At 36.3% G+C, this 19,673-nt stretch overlaps 1 protein-coding gene across 5 annotated transcripts in view; it reads left to right on the top strand.

Moving 5' to 3' along the window:
• The window catches only part of PDE1A (phosphodiesterase 1A), a 157,562-nt gene that overhangs the window by 33,006 nt on the left and 104,883 nt on the right, over positions 1 to 19,673 (top strand). The window contains exon 1 of one of the 5 annotated variants that reach the window (XM_064515041.1): positions 3,589 to 4,089. The exons of 3 other annotated variants lie outside the window; for them this stretch is intronic. In XM_064515041.1, coding sequence (XP_064371111.1) covers positions 4,037 to 4,089 — 53 coding nt within the window. In that variant the 5' untranslated portion in view covers positions 3,589 to 4,036. Of the gene's footprint in view, positions 1 to 3,588; positions 4,090 to 5,117; positions 5,155 to 19,673 lie in introns of those variants that run through there. One more of the 5 variants, XM_064515044.1, reaches the window with a different exon arrangement.

Genomic DNA, 19,673 nt, shown 5'->3' with positions numbered 1-19,673 from the left:
GTACTTATGAGAGGTGAAAAGGGAAGACAGATCTTAAAGACCCACACAACTGCTTGCACAGAGCTTTACCACATGCACTACACTAGAACCAGTAATGTTTGCCAGCTTTTCTATCTGGATTCTGAATAAGTCACAGTTATCTCCAGTATTGTCTAGTTTTCAAGCTTGGAGAAGTCATTAGGTTAAGTTTCAGAGTGGGTTTTGCTAATGTCAACACAAAGAAATAAATTGAGGCTCTGCTACATGGTTGTCAGAAGAACTTACTAGTCAAATATTGTCTGTGATGGACAAAGTATATAACATATACTGCATCCAAGTCATTGAAGAAAACATCATTGACTAGTGCTGGCCCCAGGACAAAGAGCTTCCTAGATAAATTATCTTTCCACTTTCAAAGAACCACTACTCTTCCAGTACAGTTTACTAATTATTTTTCTCACTTATTCCAGCAGAAAGAAAGACTATTTCTTTTTCCCATATGTGGTTGGCCAACCATTTGGAGTTTCTCTGTCCTCCATTCCTGTTGGTTCTTCCACCCATCTATCTGTCTACTGTGGTAGATGTGTCCTTAGCCCTAATCAGTAATCTTAATTTGCCTGTAGATATTTTAGTTAGAAAGAATAGATAGTCTGTTTTTTAGGCACATACAGATTACTGGTTCCTAAATTTACCGTATTAATTGCCCATAGGTTTGAAATTAAAGTAGGAAAGCAAATACATTTCTAGACTTCTAGCAGAAAGCTACAGATCTTTATGAAATTAAAGCAAATAGGGTAAAAGTATTTGGGGCTCTAGATCACATGCAGTCATTTGGTTTAAGAAATAGTACTAGATATCAAATCACTTGACTATAGCTATACATCTTGAGGTTGGTCAAACTTGGGTTTTGTGAATAGTAAGGTGTTACAGGCTTTTGGTCCAAACAATGTGCTTTCACATGAACACATGCATGGGAGATGAAGTAAAAACAGCTTGCATCACGTAGAAAGAACAGCGGTCGTTGGTTGTGATGGGCAAACAATAGCAATGATAATTGGAAAAAAATTGGAAACAAACAATTCATGAGTTTTCTGCTTGAATTTCATCCACTGTTGGCAAATTAAATGAGGGATCTCTAGGGCATTATTTAAATAGATTTTTACCATTCTAACTGCTGCTGAAAGGATTAGTGTGAGGCAAGAAATAAAGTGATTATCTATAGAGGATTTTTTTAAATTCTGATAATGCTTTCATGAAAAAGTCTTCCTCATTCTAATAAAAATGCATCCATTCAGTGTATCTGATCCGAGTATGTTATATGATTAACTAATATCACTGCATTATGCCCCAGTACTGTAATCTGCAAAAAGTTACATGCTGGTCAGTTTTACTTGTGTTTTTCCACTGAACAATATAGGAGTAATTTTAGTGGGATTCAGGCTTCAAATAGTCCAGTAAATCTGTCACATTTCTCTGAAATGCCCTTTATTGAAGAATTTGTGTGAATACTTTTTCTACATGAAGAATTGATTTCTTGATATTATAGGAAAAATTTCAGTGGCTTTAAATGGACAAAAAGCTATTTGGAAGATGAAACACAGTGTAATTAAAACAAAGTTCTGTTCCCATGAACATCAATATTCACTAGACTAGGCCCAGAAAAATTACTTTTAAAGCGTTTACTAGTTTCAGGACTGGTAAAACTGCTAGATGAAAGGGTGAGGAGTTAACTGGAAAATAATATATTTAGAATAGCTCTCACTGAGAATTTGTAGATTTTTCTTCCAGAAATTCTCAGAAGATATCAGGATCTTTACCCTCAGTTACAGCTAGTCTTTCTGAATAACAGAAAACACAGCTGTCCTATACACAAAATGTGAAAAAGAAAGAAAAGGGAAGTTTTTTCAGTGATCTGCTTTGGCTATAGATACTGACTTAACACACTTCAAAAAGCAGAAAATTATTTTGGAAAGCTGAAATCAGAGGAAGAAAGCTACGCAGAAAAAATTGTGAATCTTGACAGGCAACAATAAGTAAGATCATGACTATCTGAAAGGCTTTAAAAATATTTCAACATTAAAACTTCTTCATTTTCTAAACACTGCATATGTTTGAGCAAAGATCCTCAAGATCTTCAAGATCTTGGCAAAAACTGATCTGTGATGAAGATGTACTCCTCTCTGCTTCTCAAATTAGTGAAGTGAAGGGTGGGCAGGGTGAAACTGGATTAACAAAAAATAGCTGCTGATAGATGGCTGATCATTTTTCCTTTAGCTAATTGCTCCATGGTTGGATCAGGAAAATAATTTTACGTGGTGTGGTGATCAGTTTCTGGGTCCTTCTAGGCCAACCAAACTTCACACTATCACTGTTCTATAAGCAATAGATATTAGATCTAGGAAGAGATTTTACTCGTTTTGGTAAAATCTACTAAATTGCTAAATTTTACTGTGATTGTGAAAATATTTATTGCTGGAATAATATTATCTCTCTCAGATATTGTTCATGGAAATTTTGTGAAATTCATACAAAATTGTGCATAACGTAATATTAATTTTCTTAGTCATATACAGCCTAAGACAGATCTCAGTATTACTTCTCTTGTCCCCTTTTTTTGCTGATTTATAATGTCCCTCAAAAGTAATTTGATTTTGGCAGTGTTGTATACTTGAATGTGGAAATTTAGCACTCTTCTGCTCTCCCTCCATCCCCTAATGTGATTTCGGGGGATGGCCAACCTTCCTGACCCTACTTGTCATACAATGAAAACTTCACCTGGCCAAGAGTGTTATGACAGCTACCAAGTGCATTTTAAGAGTTAAGCTGAAAGAGAGCTTCAGTACTGGGCCGTCGGGAAGACACAAGGGCAGCAGAGCCTTTCCTTCTTTGCAGGAAGGTGCCATGCAGTTCCAGCGTAGAGCCAGGATGTGCAGCTACCCATATGATGATGTCGAGGTGCTGGTTTACTGCTGCTGCAGCTGGGTTTCCTGTTACCATCAAGCCCAGCGGCAGCACAGCTTTGATATTGCTCCTGGAGGTGCCCAGGAGATTGCATCTCACCTGAACCACTCATGGCTCTCAGTTCACCCAGAACCATGGTGAGCCACTGCTGCTTTACGGCTTTCTTTACAGCCTCTGTTCACTCTGGTTGAAGTCTTCCTGATTTCTGTTCATGTGACATCAGAGCAAGCCCCTGAGTTTGAATTTCTGTTGAGATTTTTTTCTTGCAAACAGTAACGTTTTGCTACTGCCACTATCTGAATTTGCTCGTTTGTTTTCCTCACTAATGTGGCATTGGTTTGTTTTATGTAGTTTTGGTTATGCCAGCTGCAAACACCATATTCTGCTTCAGCCAACTGTAGATTATTAGGTTATGCACGCTAAAAATTATGAGCAGTGCTTTAATTTGCCTAGTTATATCCACACATCATCCAGAGTGAATAAAAGCCAGATTGTAAAATAATTACAATCTCTTGAAGTAGAGCCAGCCTCACAGACCAGATCCATCCGTCTTCATTAATTTGTGTACAGCTCTTTTACCAGAACAAACTTTCTGAAGGTACTCGCATGGGAATGCTGAAACAGCTGCACAACTTTTATTTTGAAGAAAAAAAAGTTGAGCCTCGGAACAGTGTGTTTTAAACAGAGGGAGAGAGAGAGAGAGTGACTCTGCATTTAAGACTTTGACCAGCGTGTGTAAGAAGTGTTCTCATGGCTGGAATAATCTAACAAATTTTTACCTGGGTAGCACTTGGCAAAGCTTCCCTTTTTTCTTGCACAGTTGAAAGGAATCCAGTACTGTTCTGTGCTTCGATCAACTTGACTCCAGTGCTTTTGCACAGCCTGCATGGTTTGGTAGTGCACGGACGTGCCAGGCTTATGTGGCCTCTATGGCCCTTTTTTGCTCAACTGTCAGAGAGAGGGAGGGAGGCTTCCCCCAGCACCAAAATATCATTCTGTGTGCTCTCTGCAGCACAGTAGCTAAGAACAAGTTTCCAGATTACTGCCTGGGCTTTTTGGAGTTATTTGCTGGAAGAAGTCTTTTTTCCTCCTTTAAATGGATGATTGTGTTTCAATCAAGAAAAAGCATCTCCAAAGACCAATCTTTAGGTAAGTGATGGTACGGTTACTTTGAACTGAAAATGTTATGAACTTTACTCCGTACATCGTATTTGTTAACTTAAATTTAATATGCGAGCACAGAACAAAATAGTTCAAGAGAGATAGTTTAAAGATTAATGTTGCGTATCCTAGTAACATATTAGATGTTTTGGAGCTCAGAGTATATTTCTTCCACTTGTACTGAGACTTTGTAGAAGTTCTTTTTCTGTCCTCTCGGTCATCCTCGATCTCTAAAGTTTTGTGTGGGATTGGCTTTGTTATGAAAGAGGAACAGCATAGCTCTTGAAAACTTTTTGTTTTGTTTCATTTCCGTACAGCTCTGCAATCCCTCAGTGTATTCTGGAATTATAAAGTTGTTTAAATGTGGAACATTGTTCTTGGTTGGTTTAGCTGATTATGTCTGGATGGCAGGATTTTTGTACTCGAAATGATACGCCTTTCAGAGTCAAGTAGCTTACTTGCAGAGACTTTCAGCCGTGTGACTAAAGTATAGCTAATCCATAGGACTCTTCTGAGAGGAAAGGTTCAAATTTAAGGAGCATCAAGCTGGAGGTTTTACAAGGTGCCTCTTCACTGCTTCCAACACGTGTTATTTTGATCTGTGAAATGTCTTTCTGATTTCTGATTGTTTTATATTTTAAAGTTAGTTTAAAAATTCTTTTTACAGATCTAGATTATTTCTCATTTTTACCCCAGGAAACCCCTTTCTTCCCTTTGGCCAGTCATAGTTTCAGATCAAGTGACCTTGCATGGGAAATAGCATCTATCAAACTGTTATGAATAAGGATTCAGTGGCTATAAAATTATATAAACCTGCAGTAGTTTACACTTCTGTTTATAGCTGGTGACCTCCTTAACAAAACTCTAACTCTTACTGGGTGATAACAGTAGGGCTATTGTAACCACAGTGTTGATATGACAAATAAATATAAAGTTGTAGATGATCCCAGAGCAACTAGAGGGTTGTAACTTATTGGGTGGCCTTTGCTGATGTCATAACTTTTGGGATTGCAGTAATGGTTGGTATTCGAGCTTCAGAGTGAATTCAGGCAGGTAATAATCACAGGGTTTTATATTGCTGTTGTTAAGTGTGGAAAAAATTTTCGGTAGTGTTACAGTTATGGTTACAGTTATTTCCTTCCAGTGGTATGGGAAGGAAATACGGGCATTATGAGGTACTGTGAGAGAGAAATGACGTAACTATCAACCTTAGTTTAGAACGTCCTAAACTGTGTGGATTTCTTATGGAATTTGCATCATAGATTAAACTAAACATTTTGCACTCTCCTGTAATAAAGTTAACGGCTATTTTGTAGAAAGCTTTTGACTGATGATTAAGAGATGTTCAATATTTTCCTTAAGCGATATCTTTATATTTAGGCTAATAGCTTTAGTTGACTATATTTTTGTGTAAACATCAATAATTATTATTGAGGATTTATAATAATTATCCACTAAACTGTGACATTTAAAAAATTTATTTTGCAGACACATTCTGTGCAGTCTTTTGGGGCTGTTAGAATTGGGGCCGAATAAGTGCGTATTTGGAAATCTGCTGTAGAAATCTGATGTAGCTAATTCAGTACTAGATAGTTTGCAAAGGCTTTCTTATGGATGTTTCAGTAAATTCTCTTTTGGGAGGAAACTTTAACCCAGTGAAATATAAGAAGTTTCAACATTTCTTACCCAAACCAGTTCTTGCAAATCAGTTTTAAATACAAAACTGCAGCTAAGTACTGTTGGCTCCTTTAACCCCGAGCTCGAAACCCCCTAATATGGAAAGCCCCCTGATTCCATGGCACCAGAGTTACTCTCTGGCAACAGATCTCTCTTACACTACAGTAAAAGCTTAAGAAGCGTTTCCAAGGTCGAGACCAGTGTAATATTTTAGGCAGCTCAAACAGAAAGACGATCTCCTTACGCCATAAAGATTATATCATGTACAGTAAATACAGATGCTATCGTAGTATGTTAAACAGCTGTTTTTTTTAATGTGTGTTCATTTTCCTTATGATTTTGGAAAGTATTTCTCGCATGAAAAAGTGTACTTACAGTATTGTGAAGATTTAGTCTCAGTTGTTTTAATTCAGGCATTATCTCTACATTTAGGTGAGGCGGCTTTATTAGGCACAAATCTTACATCCGGGTAACTGAATTGTCACTTCAGACAACTCTTTCCTCAAAAAGTTAGGAAAATATCAAATTACCCATATTATTTTTGGATTTTTATCCATATATCACCTACATCAAACACTGACTATAGATGTACTCTTAAAAAGTAGCTCTTTCTTGGGATCTAATCAGAATTTAATAAGTGCATGAGAATATCTTCCTTTCCTACTAAGCAAAGTTACATTTACTGTGGATCTATACTTTTACTTGAGTTGCTTTGAAGGTAATGTGAAAAATAAACTGAGTACTTATTCTAAATAATGCCTTTAATATCACCAATCCTCTGCATAAGAGTAGGGTAACTATTATATTTTCAGACCTGAATATCAATAATAAAAAGATATTTCTGATTAATTTTCAAAGATTTTGTAAAACTTGAATTCACAGGGGAGTGAAAATATGAAAATACTGGGAAGGTAGTGGAATTTTGATATTCCTACTGAGTCATGCTTGGAAAAACTAAAAAAAAAATCATTCAGAAATATGACAGTGTAAAAAACCTCCAGCTTATGAGTAATATATAACTGTGTACTAAAGCACATCAGTTTGGATAAAAATTTGTAATTGCATCAGAAACTAAGCACCAAATGTTTAGAGATTCCCACTTCCCTTAGTATCAGAAGAACAGCTTGTTGTATGCAAAGATGTATTTCATCTCATCTCGTGGCTTGGGTATTCTCTAGCTGTTTTAATGCTAATATAAATTACTGGGGACATTCTGTATTTATTACTAAGAACTGCTATGTCTTGTGCATGTTTGCTGGAACTGGAGATGGTCAAAATAATTCAAACAATAAACAAAATCAGCTTTCCCAAAGCAAGCAGTGGGGGCCTCATAGCTCTGACGTTTCAAATTGACCTGAAAAAAGTCACATAAAATATACTGTAGGGAACACATCCTCCTCTGCCAAGGGCATAGATTAGATGACATAAGAGGTATTTTTATTCCAAATTTCCATGATTTCTATTAAAATAAGGATCTATACAATTCTTTACTCAGATGTTATACTGAAGCTGGTATTTTTCTGCAGTCCACATTACAAGAGATTACCGTTACCTCTGCTTCGGTGGGATTGAACTAAGGCTGGAATTATTTCAGCAGATCCCTGGTCTTTTGAGATTTCCAGAGCAGTGTCAGCTGGATTCTAAAGAAGAATTTGTCATTGCTATATAACATCTTTTATTTAAGGCTTTTAATGTGTTTTAAAACTATTAAAGCATTAGCTTCAAAATACTTCTCTTTTCTGTTGTGCACATTCTCCTTGAGCTCATGATTTTGGATTAAGGGTTTGCACTCAGAGCAGCAGGGAGAGAAAAACACGGCTCACAGTACTGAAAGCAGGAGAAAGAACAAGGTTGAAAAATATTTGTTTTCCAGTTCTTTAGGGATCTCCATTATTACCTTTTCTATGGTTTCTGCATATGAAAGAAGTTCCTTGTACTGTTGCTGTTGTTCCAGAATCTTTGCTCATTATATACAGGAATATTGTGTTAATTACAGTTATCTAGACCAGCTCTCTCTGTAACTTTAACTTTTCTTTTACTGAGAAAATGGCCCAGTCCAGACTCTTTGGTCTCTTGCTTGCAGTCCCTTAAAATATGTATGGTTGATGTTATTCTATGATAAAATCAACTCCAAAAGCTGGGTGCTGAACCTTACTGTAATCCACCGGCAGAAGCTACTTCCAGATGATTCTTACACCACCACTGGGCATGCAGGTCATGCCAAGTGGCAGCTATACAGTATAGTGCAAACATTTATAAAGGCTTGGTTTTCAGAAAACGTTCATACTGCCGTAATTTGTGAAATAAGAGTAATCCATACCAGTAACTTTTGTTTTTGTAACTTACACATAGTGTAATAAAATATAGAAACAGCATATTCTGTGACTTCTAGACATTACAATTTGTTAGCAGAAACTCTCTTCCTCTTGAAAAAATACACTAACAAGTATTTTCTAGCAAAAAACAACCAGCAGTGAAATGCCCTTACGTGGTTTCTCTTTTCTTTCTTTCCTTTCTTTTTTCCCCCCAGAAGCTCAGAGCATTTAAAAGACCACAAGCAAGCATATCCTCTTATGAGAGAATGCTAATGTATTAATTTTTTCTATTTGAGAGTTCTACTTTTTCTCTTTTTTTCCTGTGGCTACCATACAGTGTGTGTTGAATAGATATATTTGTATTTTGCATGGGCATTCCTGGTATTTGCACCTCTTCACTCAATGTCCATAGAAAAGGTACAAAATTAGACTGTCATATGAAATGGAAGCATGTAATTCTGTAAAAAAGGAAACAATTGATGTTCATGTGGGCAGCCTAAAAAGTAGTAGATTTTAGAACTACACAGAGTCTGCTTAGAAGCTCATACAAATCACTGTTTTCTCCCTTTTTGTGTAGTGGCCTTCCACTGGTCCAAATTATTATCTTTATACTGTGTATAGGGAATAAGCAGATGTGTGGGAAACTTTGCTGGGTTTATATTGAATTATGCACTGCAATTACTATGAATGTACATTATATATCATTATTGCTAGTGAGCGCTTAATTGTAAATTAATGTAACGTATTAATTTAATGAGTGATAATTTATTCCTGTGGTGTAGGAGGATGGTGGGCAGAGAAGAGAAGATGCAGTCATCGTTTGTTCTTGCTTTAAGGAAAGGGTTGAACGCAAAGGTACAGCTCCCCGAGAAAACTCTGAAATCACTGTTCATTACTTGATTGTCCCTTCCCCTAATGACAAAGTAATTTGCTGCAACTTCTACAAAGCTACATAGAGTTCAGAGCTATGGCCCTCCTGCTGCTGATGTTGCTACATCGCCACCTACTCACCCCTTTATATTTTCTACCGACATGCTGACTTCTACCTGTCCCTGTGTGGCTCTAATGGCTGTGCTGATGGGTAAATACCCAAAGATACTATACAGCCGTGTGTTGGTTTAAATTGTCCATATTTTTTTTGCATGGTTGTGCATTAGAAGAGTTAGCTTAGAAATCAGGACTGTGAGGAGGTTGATGTGAAAAGTAATGATAGAGAAACTGGGCTTTGGGAGGAGGATCAAGAGAAATAAGAGCATCTGCTCCAAGCATGGCTAGAAGATGCGAGAAAAGAATTTGACTGAAGCAAAAAGTGAAAACATTTTTGGGGACTACCTAGACATTAGCAATGGTGTAAAAAGATCTTAGAAATCCAGGTTAGTGAATTGCACTGCTTTTGAGAGCCTGGCACTTCTAGAAGACAGTGGAAGGAAGGATGAAGTATAAACCAGTACATCAGGGAGCTGGACAGTTGGTGGCATTTTATAAACCAGAAAAGCAGGAGACAGAATAGCAGATGAAGTAGGGAGAAGCTATGGAGAATCCAATTTCTAGAGAAATGATACACATTCTTTTCAATAAGTAGATTGAAAGGAGGCAGAACCAAGTGTAGAAAAGTACAATGGAATAGGAGCAAATGTCTAACATTTGCTTTTATAGCTTGAAGCTATTCAGATACGTTTGAACAGCTGTCCAAATGTTAGTATTCAACCCCTTAATCATACTAGAAGAAGGTGAATAAATACATTTTAGGAATTTTAGCAAGAAAAAAAATCTCTGTTAAATGAAGTGAGTTAGTAATGCATTACAGTATAGCATGTGATATAATAATATAGGTAACTTGGCCATAAGTATGTTGAGGGAGGACATTAGAAGAATGTTTGTAGCCATCCAAGTGACGATAGTCTAGAGAAGTATTTCTGTGGAAGTGATGGAGAAAATCTTGTTTCTAAAATGGACTTACGAAGGGGACTATCTATTATGATACTTTTGATAGCAGAAAACAAAAGCTGGTGATAGATGAGATCTGTTGCATTTTTTACATCTTAGTATACTAAACTTCATAACTGAAGACTGTTCATTAATGAGAACATGCTTACTCATTTTAGGGAAAAGCATTCTGTTTTCTGTTGTTGTGTATCCAGTTTTATTCTGCCCTAGCTTTCACTCTCTAAGGAGCATACTATATGAAAAATAATATTGCTAACGTATCTCAAGCTTTGTATTAGAACTGTCTCTTTATTCATATTTAATCAAGAACCAATTTAACACCACATTTGACTGTAGACTTCTGAAGAGAAAATACTAAGTGAGAATTGATGTACATCCAGTGATTCAGGCTAGATTTATTTTCATCTCTAAACGTTACTTTTAGTTGGAATTAGTGTGTCATTATTTCTGCATGGGCTGGAAGGATCTTTGCAGGAAAGTAAGGTTATGCCTTCCCCAAAATCAAAAAGAGGCAATTTTTCAGATAGTAGAAGGGCAGCAGCAGATCAGGCATTGTTAGCTGCTTTTCAGAGGAATTAAGAATGGAACAGAAGAACTTTTTCTGTTATCACTGAAGAAATAGGAGTGATGAGCAGTGAGGCTTTGTGGCTTTCTCCTTCAAGAGGAGAAAGTGAAGAAGAAAAGGCACAAGAAAAGTTTCAAAAGAAGAAGGTGAATATTCTGCACATCCTAGACGTCAGAGAGGACAAGAGGCAGCTAAGAAATTGCATTCATTTGAGATCTGAAACAGAATTCATTTTTTTCCTGGTGAGGATTTTTTTTCCCCTATTTTTCTGTGAAAGATGAGTGAAAATGTAATTCAATCTGGGGAGGAATTGAGCTATTTTGGAGGCAGATTTGAAATATGCGAGTATTTGGGGCCCTGGCATTTTTGTGAAAACATTGTATTGGAAGTATGTTTCATCAGAGCTAATACCCTGCTAATCTATGGTCTTGACTTTTTTTGAGACAAAGCCAACAATGAATGAAGAAGAAACACTATAATAGGATTTGGTGGAAAGGCAAGCAGTGGCCCACCCCACAGATCAATCGTGATTTATATGTTCAAAGTGGTGGGAACAGGAGTTGCGGTAAAAGATAAGAGTCAGTTTTCTGCCTCACAGAACTTGCAGCCTTCAATTTGGTGGGAGAGAGTTTTACTCTTTCTTTGCATTATTGTTTGCTGGAAAGTCATAGGTTAAAATCGCCTGGTATAATTTTTAAGAACACTCATTTTGGGTTTCCTGTGGCTGTAGCACTACTTATAACTCCCCCAGAATACATGATACCTGTCTTGTCTCAGTGTAGCATGTTTCATATCCATGCAAGAAAGCCCCTGTATGAAAACTACAGCTTGTCTATCCTGATTCACCCATGTAGTAGTCACATATGTTGTGGCTGGTCAGGGTGTTGAGGTGCTGATTACCATTTGTCTGTTAATCTACTTGGAAATTATCTGCATTAAATAGGAGAATAGGAGCAGGCTAAGTCTAGAAGACAGTATTTAAAATATTTCTTTCATTTTTTCCGCTGCAGACTTATTATTCCAATGTACTCTGTGTTCGCAATATTTTTGGCCTGCCCTTCCTTAAAAACCTACCAAACAATGTCATTAAGTTGATTTGCAAACCAGGAGAGAATAATAAAAACAATCCAAGCCAATATTCTGTTTATTACTGGACGTTATGGAAATGTTGACTTCTCTTCTGAAATGTTTAATTTGCCATTAAATCAGCTCACACTTGCAAACATTCATTTTTATTCTCCGATATTTCTCCTTCTATGTACATAATGAAGGCTAATAATGGAAAAAATGATACAAACTGTCTACCCACCTAAGAATGATAACCATATTGAATTTACTTTTTTAAAGCATGTGAAGGTGAAAACAGGATTTGACAAGGCATTAAAAAGACTTTGTATTTTAAATATAATAACTTTTTGACATGACTGTGATGTCTATGAGGCAATAATCACAAAGTTATTAAGAAAATTAGCAGAGCCAAAAGAGAGACTGGGGAGCAGTTTATAGAAAGCTTTGGGAATGTTATCCCAAAATATTTTCTCAGTTCTGCTCTCAAGAATAATTTTAAATTTGTTTTAAAAATGTGAATTTTGGTGACAGTGATGGACAACTGCATTGGCTAAGAATAACATTTAATATCCAATCTTGCTGACATGACCATTTTGAATGAATATTAAAAGCATTTCTTTTTCTCACCTTGTGATTAGAAGTCAGCATAAACCTGTGGTTTCCTGAGATAAGCTGGTAGTATACAAAAATACAATTATTAGTATGTCATCTATTAACAACTTAGTTGGCCATTTGGAGTATTACCATTTGCTTTAGTGTTCTTTTCTGGCAGTCTGGTTTTACTCAGAGGGTGGGAACCTGAAATTCAGCATTTTTAGGAGCAAGACGCAAAGCACTTGAAAGCCCAGGCACATAAGTCTTCATGCCTAGTGCAGGGTCAGCTGGAGATCCTAACTTGGCTAATACAAGTAATTTATTTATGTTAATCTTAATTAATATCTTAACTCATATACATAATCTTCTACATAGCATTAACTAAAAATCTGTGCCTTCATTTACATATCATGAACTCAGTGTAAAATTAGCCTGTTCAATGTAAAACTAGCCAGACAAGTGGAGATTTCTTCTGGTACCAAACATAATTCATTTTCGGCTAGCTTGGGTATCTTCACAAGACATTACATTGTGTTGTGGAGGCATAACAAGATTTTTATTTTTAACAAGAAACATGCGTGGAAACATAGGAAAAGAAATATTTTCCATTGCTTCATCTTTCAGTTTTAAAATTATTAGTACAATACTATGAGATCTAAGTGAAGAAAGTTGGATGATTACAAAAGGAGCAAGGAAAGGAGCTGCAATAATGGAAATATGATTTATAGATCAAATATTTGTAAAAATTGTATGCCTGGTGAACTATTACCATATGTGCTTTCTGAGCATGGATATTCATAAATAACTGTAGTATTATGAAGAAGTTTGTCCACAAATTATTAGTCCTTAAGATTACATTTTAGCATAACAAAAATGAATCCAGTGTTTCTTATTATTAATTTTTGTACAATGTTCACATTTAGTAGACTCCGTCCAGATTGAGGCCATTTTCTGCTAAGTGGTGTACTGACAGAGAATGTTAGTACATTTTGATGATAGCTTCATAAAAAGTTTAAAATACTAGCAATCTGATCACAACCATAGGATAACTAATAGTGATGGCTGTGAATGGGTGTTCAGTGAATTGAGGAGAAGGAAAGTCAGACATCTAGTTGATGCTGGAGGGGGAGATTGGTTCCTCGTTAAGAATGGAGGCAGAGTCAAGTGTAGCTATTTATTAAATGCAGCAGACCAACCACTGCATTCTTGTATTGAGAGAGGAAGAGACCTGTGTTTTGGGGAGGGTTGAAGAGAGAGCTGGTGACTGTGAGTGAGAAAGGACATAGGAAAAGGGGCAAGTGGAAGGATCAGGAATGGGGAAAGCAGAGGAGACTACGTTTGCATTGTAAATGAAGCCTGAAAGATCTCGAGTTCATGACCTAAATTTCCAACAACTTTCTTTTTGGACAAAAAACAAACACGAAAGTGTGGGTTACAAGCATACATCCTCTTCACAGTTTGGGTAGGAAAGATCACAAAGAGGTACTGATGGGAAGAATTTGTAATTGGTCAGAGGATAAATTAGATAGAAAGTGGAGGAGGAAAAAGAAAAGGGAAAGTGCAGACATATGCAGATACTGATAATGTTGTATAAGGCATGGAAGTGAGGGGATTAAAAAATCCAAAAGTGGAAGAGATTCTTCAAGATACAAAAGACAGTGGCTTTCGTGTCAGAGGCAGACTGGGAAGTTGGATAAGAATTTGTAGAACTGAGAATAAGAGGGGGATAAGAAAACTTTACAGAGAAGATGTGAAGAAAAAAAACCAAAAAAGCAAATAAAGAGAGAAAACTGGATAATAAAGAAGTGAAGGCGAAATTAAAAGAGGGAAAACTACTAGAAAAGAGAATGAGTAATGCAAAATGTAATGAGTAATGTGGAAATGTAAAGACAAGCAGGTGGTAAACTGACAAAGAAATTAATGAGAATATGGTCATTTGCAGTTTTACATGCTTACTCACCCCTAATATATTACAACACAAATTGTGTTAATTACTCCATGTTATCTGTAGGTAGAGTATGATGACTAGTGACACTAGTGAAATATATTAAATATTTAATGTCATCCTGATAGTCTGTTTGGGACACTGCTGCTGTGGTGTTTTGTACTATTTCCTAGGCAAACTTTTCCAACGTTAATTATGAAATCAAGAGACATTACAAGATTAGTAGTTTAGTCATTTTCCATCTGGCATGGGTGAGCTTTGTAATGTTTCTCAATATTAATTTGGAAAGTTTCTTACTCCTTAATGTACTCCAAGGAAATAGGGCTCTGAAAAAATCACTCAGGAAACAGATCTTGGGGTTTTCTTTTTGAGTTTGCAGAAGTCACATAAAGCAATTTCCTGATTGCCAGAAATGTTGGCACTCAGCTTTCCTCCAAACCTGCAACTAGTATTTGAAATATTGCCCAAGATAGAGAAGCTAGCTTTGTTCTTTCAATATTGCCTTTCAACTCTTAGAGCTCAAAGATTCTCAGTTTTTGTTCAGACCTTAGAGAGCTGGTTTTGCCAAACTGTGGTGGTTGCTACACACTTTATGGGTAAATTTTTGTACTTTTTGAGGAACTTAATTTGGTCTCCTGGTAGTGCCAACAGAGAAACAATTTGTGATGAGCTGGTCTTTCTTAAATTTTTAATTCCCTTACTTTAGAAAACCCAGTCCTCAGCACTAGAATTATAGATCTTGTTAACCTCTCAATTGAAAACTAATCACATATTTTTTGTAGCTTTGCATATACACTGACTGGAAATTTTATTATACGTAAAGCAGGTAAAATACTTTAGTGTAAAACTAATGTTTTACACTAACCTTCTCTGTTGATAATGGGCAATTACAAGGAATTGTTTAAACATTGTTGTGAAGCAGAATTAATAGCTCCTTAGTGCTGGAGGAAGAAAGGTATTAGCTCTATAAGAACATGATTCATAAAAATAAAAATAAAAATTATAGTTAAAGAAATATTATACCTGAATAATTGAGATGATGTTTCTAATAAACTGTATTTTCTTGTTGTCTTGAACAAAAGAAAATTAACAAATCCATGTACAAATGCAGATAGGTTTTAAACAATTTTCAGCAAGACTAATCTAAACAGAATGATTGCCCCTTCAGGGCCCAAATTAAAATATATTGCCGTTATGTTACCAGGTCTCCCCTTTTCCATTCTGTCCTCCTGGAATGTAAAAAACCCACAGCTTTAACGACTCTATTACTTAATGTAAAACCAGAATACATAAAGCTTTTCTAAGGATTCCAGAAGAGAATGGAGAAGAGGAGAGCCTAGGCAGAGCTCCATGCTCTTACCGACTGCTTCCACCTGCCTCCCAATAACTGTGACCTCAACCATTTCCTCACTACTTTTAGGCAAATTTCCTTGTACTTTCATGTCATAACAGATTTCTATTTCAGTGGATAAAACTGAAATAATTGACAGTCTTCCTTCCCTTTCTGTAAATCTCTCTACTTCCTGATACAATTAGTTGCCCGCAACACCTTGCTAGATACATTGTGTTCTGCCATATTGTTTTACTAAGAAAAATAACGGAGCTGTCAAAGCACCTCATTATCTTTGCGTGCTTTAGTCCATTTCTGCTCTTCCTCAGCTTAGTTAGTTGCTGACTCTCTGTTAATAAAGCTACTTCTTACCAAAGGGCCGGATATCTTTCTAGCTGTTTCACTTGACACCATTTGTCTACATATTTACTTCTGATATTTATTTGTCTCTTTTGGGCCTTTAACTTCAGCTGAAAGTAGAAGTTAGAACTCTTGCTATGCCCCTGGTTGCTTTACCATTGCGAGGATTGTGCAGCTAGGGATGAGCAGCAGCAATCAGAGAATGGATCGTGTTATTGCAGTGTCTGTGATTTTGCCTACAGGACAGAACTCCTGGCATATTGGAATACCTCAGGCAGAAGAACAGTTTTTGGCCTTCATCTTGCATTGACTCCTTCTAGCAGAAAACTGGTGTGAATTCTTCCCTCACTGCAGGGTGTTACTCCTCTTTATTGCAGATTTGGGTTCTTGATGGATAGAGGAATTGCACTGAAGGTAGAATACTCTCTGACACTTGAGGTAGGCAGTGGCTAATCTTATGCAGCTGTGGACTGTGCCTCCTTGCTGATGCAGCTGCTGTCTTCACTAATTTCCTCAATTTTGCAAGTGCCAAGGAAGTTTCACAACCAAACCATGCCCTCCCAACAGCTTTTTCAAAGACTGGAGGGACTTCATTAGCAGATGTCTCCCAGGCTGAGTGATGCTTCTGCTGAGCTTTCTTTGGCAGAAATACAGGTGCCGGTTATTAGGACCAGGTAGAGGTCCCCAGTGTCAAGATCCTTGTGTAGACCAAGACTTAGTAGGTGCAGAGAAAAGAAGAGCTAGTAGTGGTGTTGACATCATTTTGCTTTCCATGCATTGTGATTCTTCCTCTACGTAGTATCTGAAATAGCAGCAGAAAGACCTACCTCTGTGATTATATCCATAGGTGTATTTAGCAAGAAAATTCACTTTGTTTCCTAACTTCTTTAATGTACGCCTACTCAGCCAGATTAGCATGACATCAAGACCTCAGTAACACCTTACCAGACCTTCTGTCTTACATTACAAGCTAGTATGTGTTAAGACTGGCCTAGCAGGTGGAGAAAGCAGATCAGGACTGCTGGACTGAGTATAAGGAAAGAGGGAGAAGCAGAGCTGTAGTACAAAGACTTGGAGGCTACATGGTCATTACTTTGTCTTAGCTGTTAGGAATCAGCTCCCAGATGAAGACCATTAAGAGCAGCTTTTCCTTCACTCTAGTTCAGTCAAAGGAGTTAGTTTAAATGACTGCCAAAGGATATTGAAATTAATGTTTGACTTGGCACTGAAAGAGCTGCTTACATGGGCAACAGAGCCCTGAGTTACCAACCCTCATTTGAAGACGTAACATGACTCCAGCTAGGCTTAGAATGGACTAACATACCATATGCAAATTTGTATCTATCATGCTGGTAAACAAAGTGTCAAAGTGTGAACAAATTCAGGCATGAGAGCAAAGTGAATTAACCATGTTGAACCGTGTCTCTAGAAACATGTCCAGCTCAGTTTCACTCTTGAAATTAAGTGAAATCCAAAACAGTAAACAAATAGCATGGGTACATTAAAATTTCTTTGTTTTTAATTTACTCAAGGTGGTGAAAAACAGTGTGGCTAGTTTAAAAATGCACCTGCTGTTCTACAAGTATTCATTTAAAATAAGCGTTTTCTTTCTCATACAATAAGCTTTCCTTATTAATATTGTATAGTGAATATTCACAGAATAAAGAGTGACTGGATGAACTGGATTGCTATCATTGCTGTCCCAAGATGTTGTATGGATCATGAGCAGATCCACTAGTGTGGTATTTTTCAGACTGCAGCACAGATGTTTGAAACTTCCAGATGAAGCACCCATCTGAGCCTGCCAAGTATGCATTTATAGAATCTTGCAAACTGGCTTGGTGAAAGGAATTGATTTCATTATATCCATGTTGTCTCCTAACTATCTTTTGATGAGTTTCTTTACTAGATAAAGATGTAATCCTTCAAATAATTGTGCCCATGGGTAGTCATTATGAGAAGTCTAATGAAATTGCATTTAAGAAAAAACTGTACTTGACAGTTAGGATTTCATAGTATCAGTACCCTAGAAGGTAAACAAATCTACCCAATGATGATTTGGACTGAACACTGAATTATTTTTAATTCCATTCTTCTATTCTTCTGCTAATTAAAAGTAAATTAAAATACTTAGACTTCTGCAATACATTAAGTGAGGGTAAAATTACATTTACCTAAAAGGATCATATTTATATGCAGTTATAATGCAAAGAAAGATGTATACAACCTAGACATAGATTGTAGACATGTAATTTTTTCCATTTGAGGGCACGTAGTCATAAGTTTGGGTCATAAATGCAATATACAAAACTATGGTTGATTGAGTTCTGAAGATGGTATTTTCTTAGAAGGTAATATTTTGATTTTAAGGCTCTCTTATGTAACTTTACAGAAGCTTTAGGCCAACTGCTGAGATAGATGGTTGTTACATATCCCTCAAGATTAGTGTTGCTCTGTATGATGACCAGTTGAGAAATAAAGTCTGTATGCTATTGACAAAATATTATCTTTATCATCTGCATGTAGCAGTACCTTAATGTCAGATGGTATGTTGCAAAAGGAAACTAAATATTACAATTTCGTAGTATGCAGGAAATTTTTAAAATGTAAAATGACTTTAGAGATTGTTCACTGCTACAAGTACAGGAGTCAATATTTCAGTTCCTCTTTTCTATAATAATTTGCCACTGAATAAATCTGGCAGGCAGTGACAATTAGGAATGGTTTAATGATCATGTATCCATTTCTTTATTACTTCTAAATTAATACTGGTTTTGTTTTAATTTATACAGTAATGGATTTTGAAAACAAAAGGGGATTGCTGTATTTACCTATATGGACTTCATGCTTAATAGCGTACATATGAATAAATCTCTGCTTCAGATCAACTAGCATTTATTAGACAAAGCACATCTTTTAGAAAAAAAAATGACAAATTTATCAGTGAAAGATATTCTACCATACATTTTGTAAAATAATTTAATACTTAATTATTTTTGTCTTAGGACATCTCTAATGTGTTTTTGTCTAATTTCAACTCCCATTTGGTCCACTTTTTTAAGCTTACTGGATTGAAATACCTCTCTTGTTATGTTTTTGTCCCTTATGTAGATGTTGTAGACTATGCTCTAGGAAATCCTTAAACTGGCTTTAATTTTATGTAGATAGACTGAACTCTAGAAGTTTTGCTGCAAGGCATTCATTTCTGTATGTTCATGGCTTTTTTCCTTCAGTTTTATAACCAGTTTTCAAAATGTTCATTGAATTATAAACACCTGGTTTGGCTGCAGCATTCCAAAGTCAATCTCACCAGTGCCAAACACAGAGCCACATCACTTGCTTCTACTTAAGATTCCCCTTGTTATGCATCCAAGAATGTAATTTACTCCTTGTAGGTATGATATTCAGATAATTCAGGTTTATCTGAGTATCCCTCATGATACCTATGTAAGACTACATGTGTATGTGAATAGGTACATATACATGTATCTGTTTATTCAAGAGCTCAACAAAAAGGTGAGATTTATGAGATTTAGTCACTGAAACAAACACACACATTCTTAGATCAAAATAAATTCTTTGACCTGAAATAAAACCAACTAATCACTAGTTCAAAGGTATTGTGGGTTTGGCTTCTCAGAGTCTTCTTTTTATATTTTACCGCTTCATAATACACATCTACTGGGAAAATGATTCCAGCTTTACAGCTCCCTTGCAGATGTCTTGATCATTCAGTTAAGTAACCATTTTCACACTTAGCTCAATGATTAC

This window comes from Dromaius novaehollandiae, chromosome 7 (genome assembly GCF_036370855.1).
Source record: "Dromaius novaehollandiae isolate bDroNov1 chromosome 7, bDroNov1.hap1, whole genome shotgun sequence".
Classification (NCBI taxonomy): domain Eukaryota; kingdom Metazoa; phylum Chordata; class Aves; order Casuariiformes; family Dromaiidae; genus Dromaius; species Dromaius novaehollandiae.
Note: the sequence above shows the minus strand (reverse complement) of the source record. Positions and strands in the feature narration are given on the sequence as shown.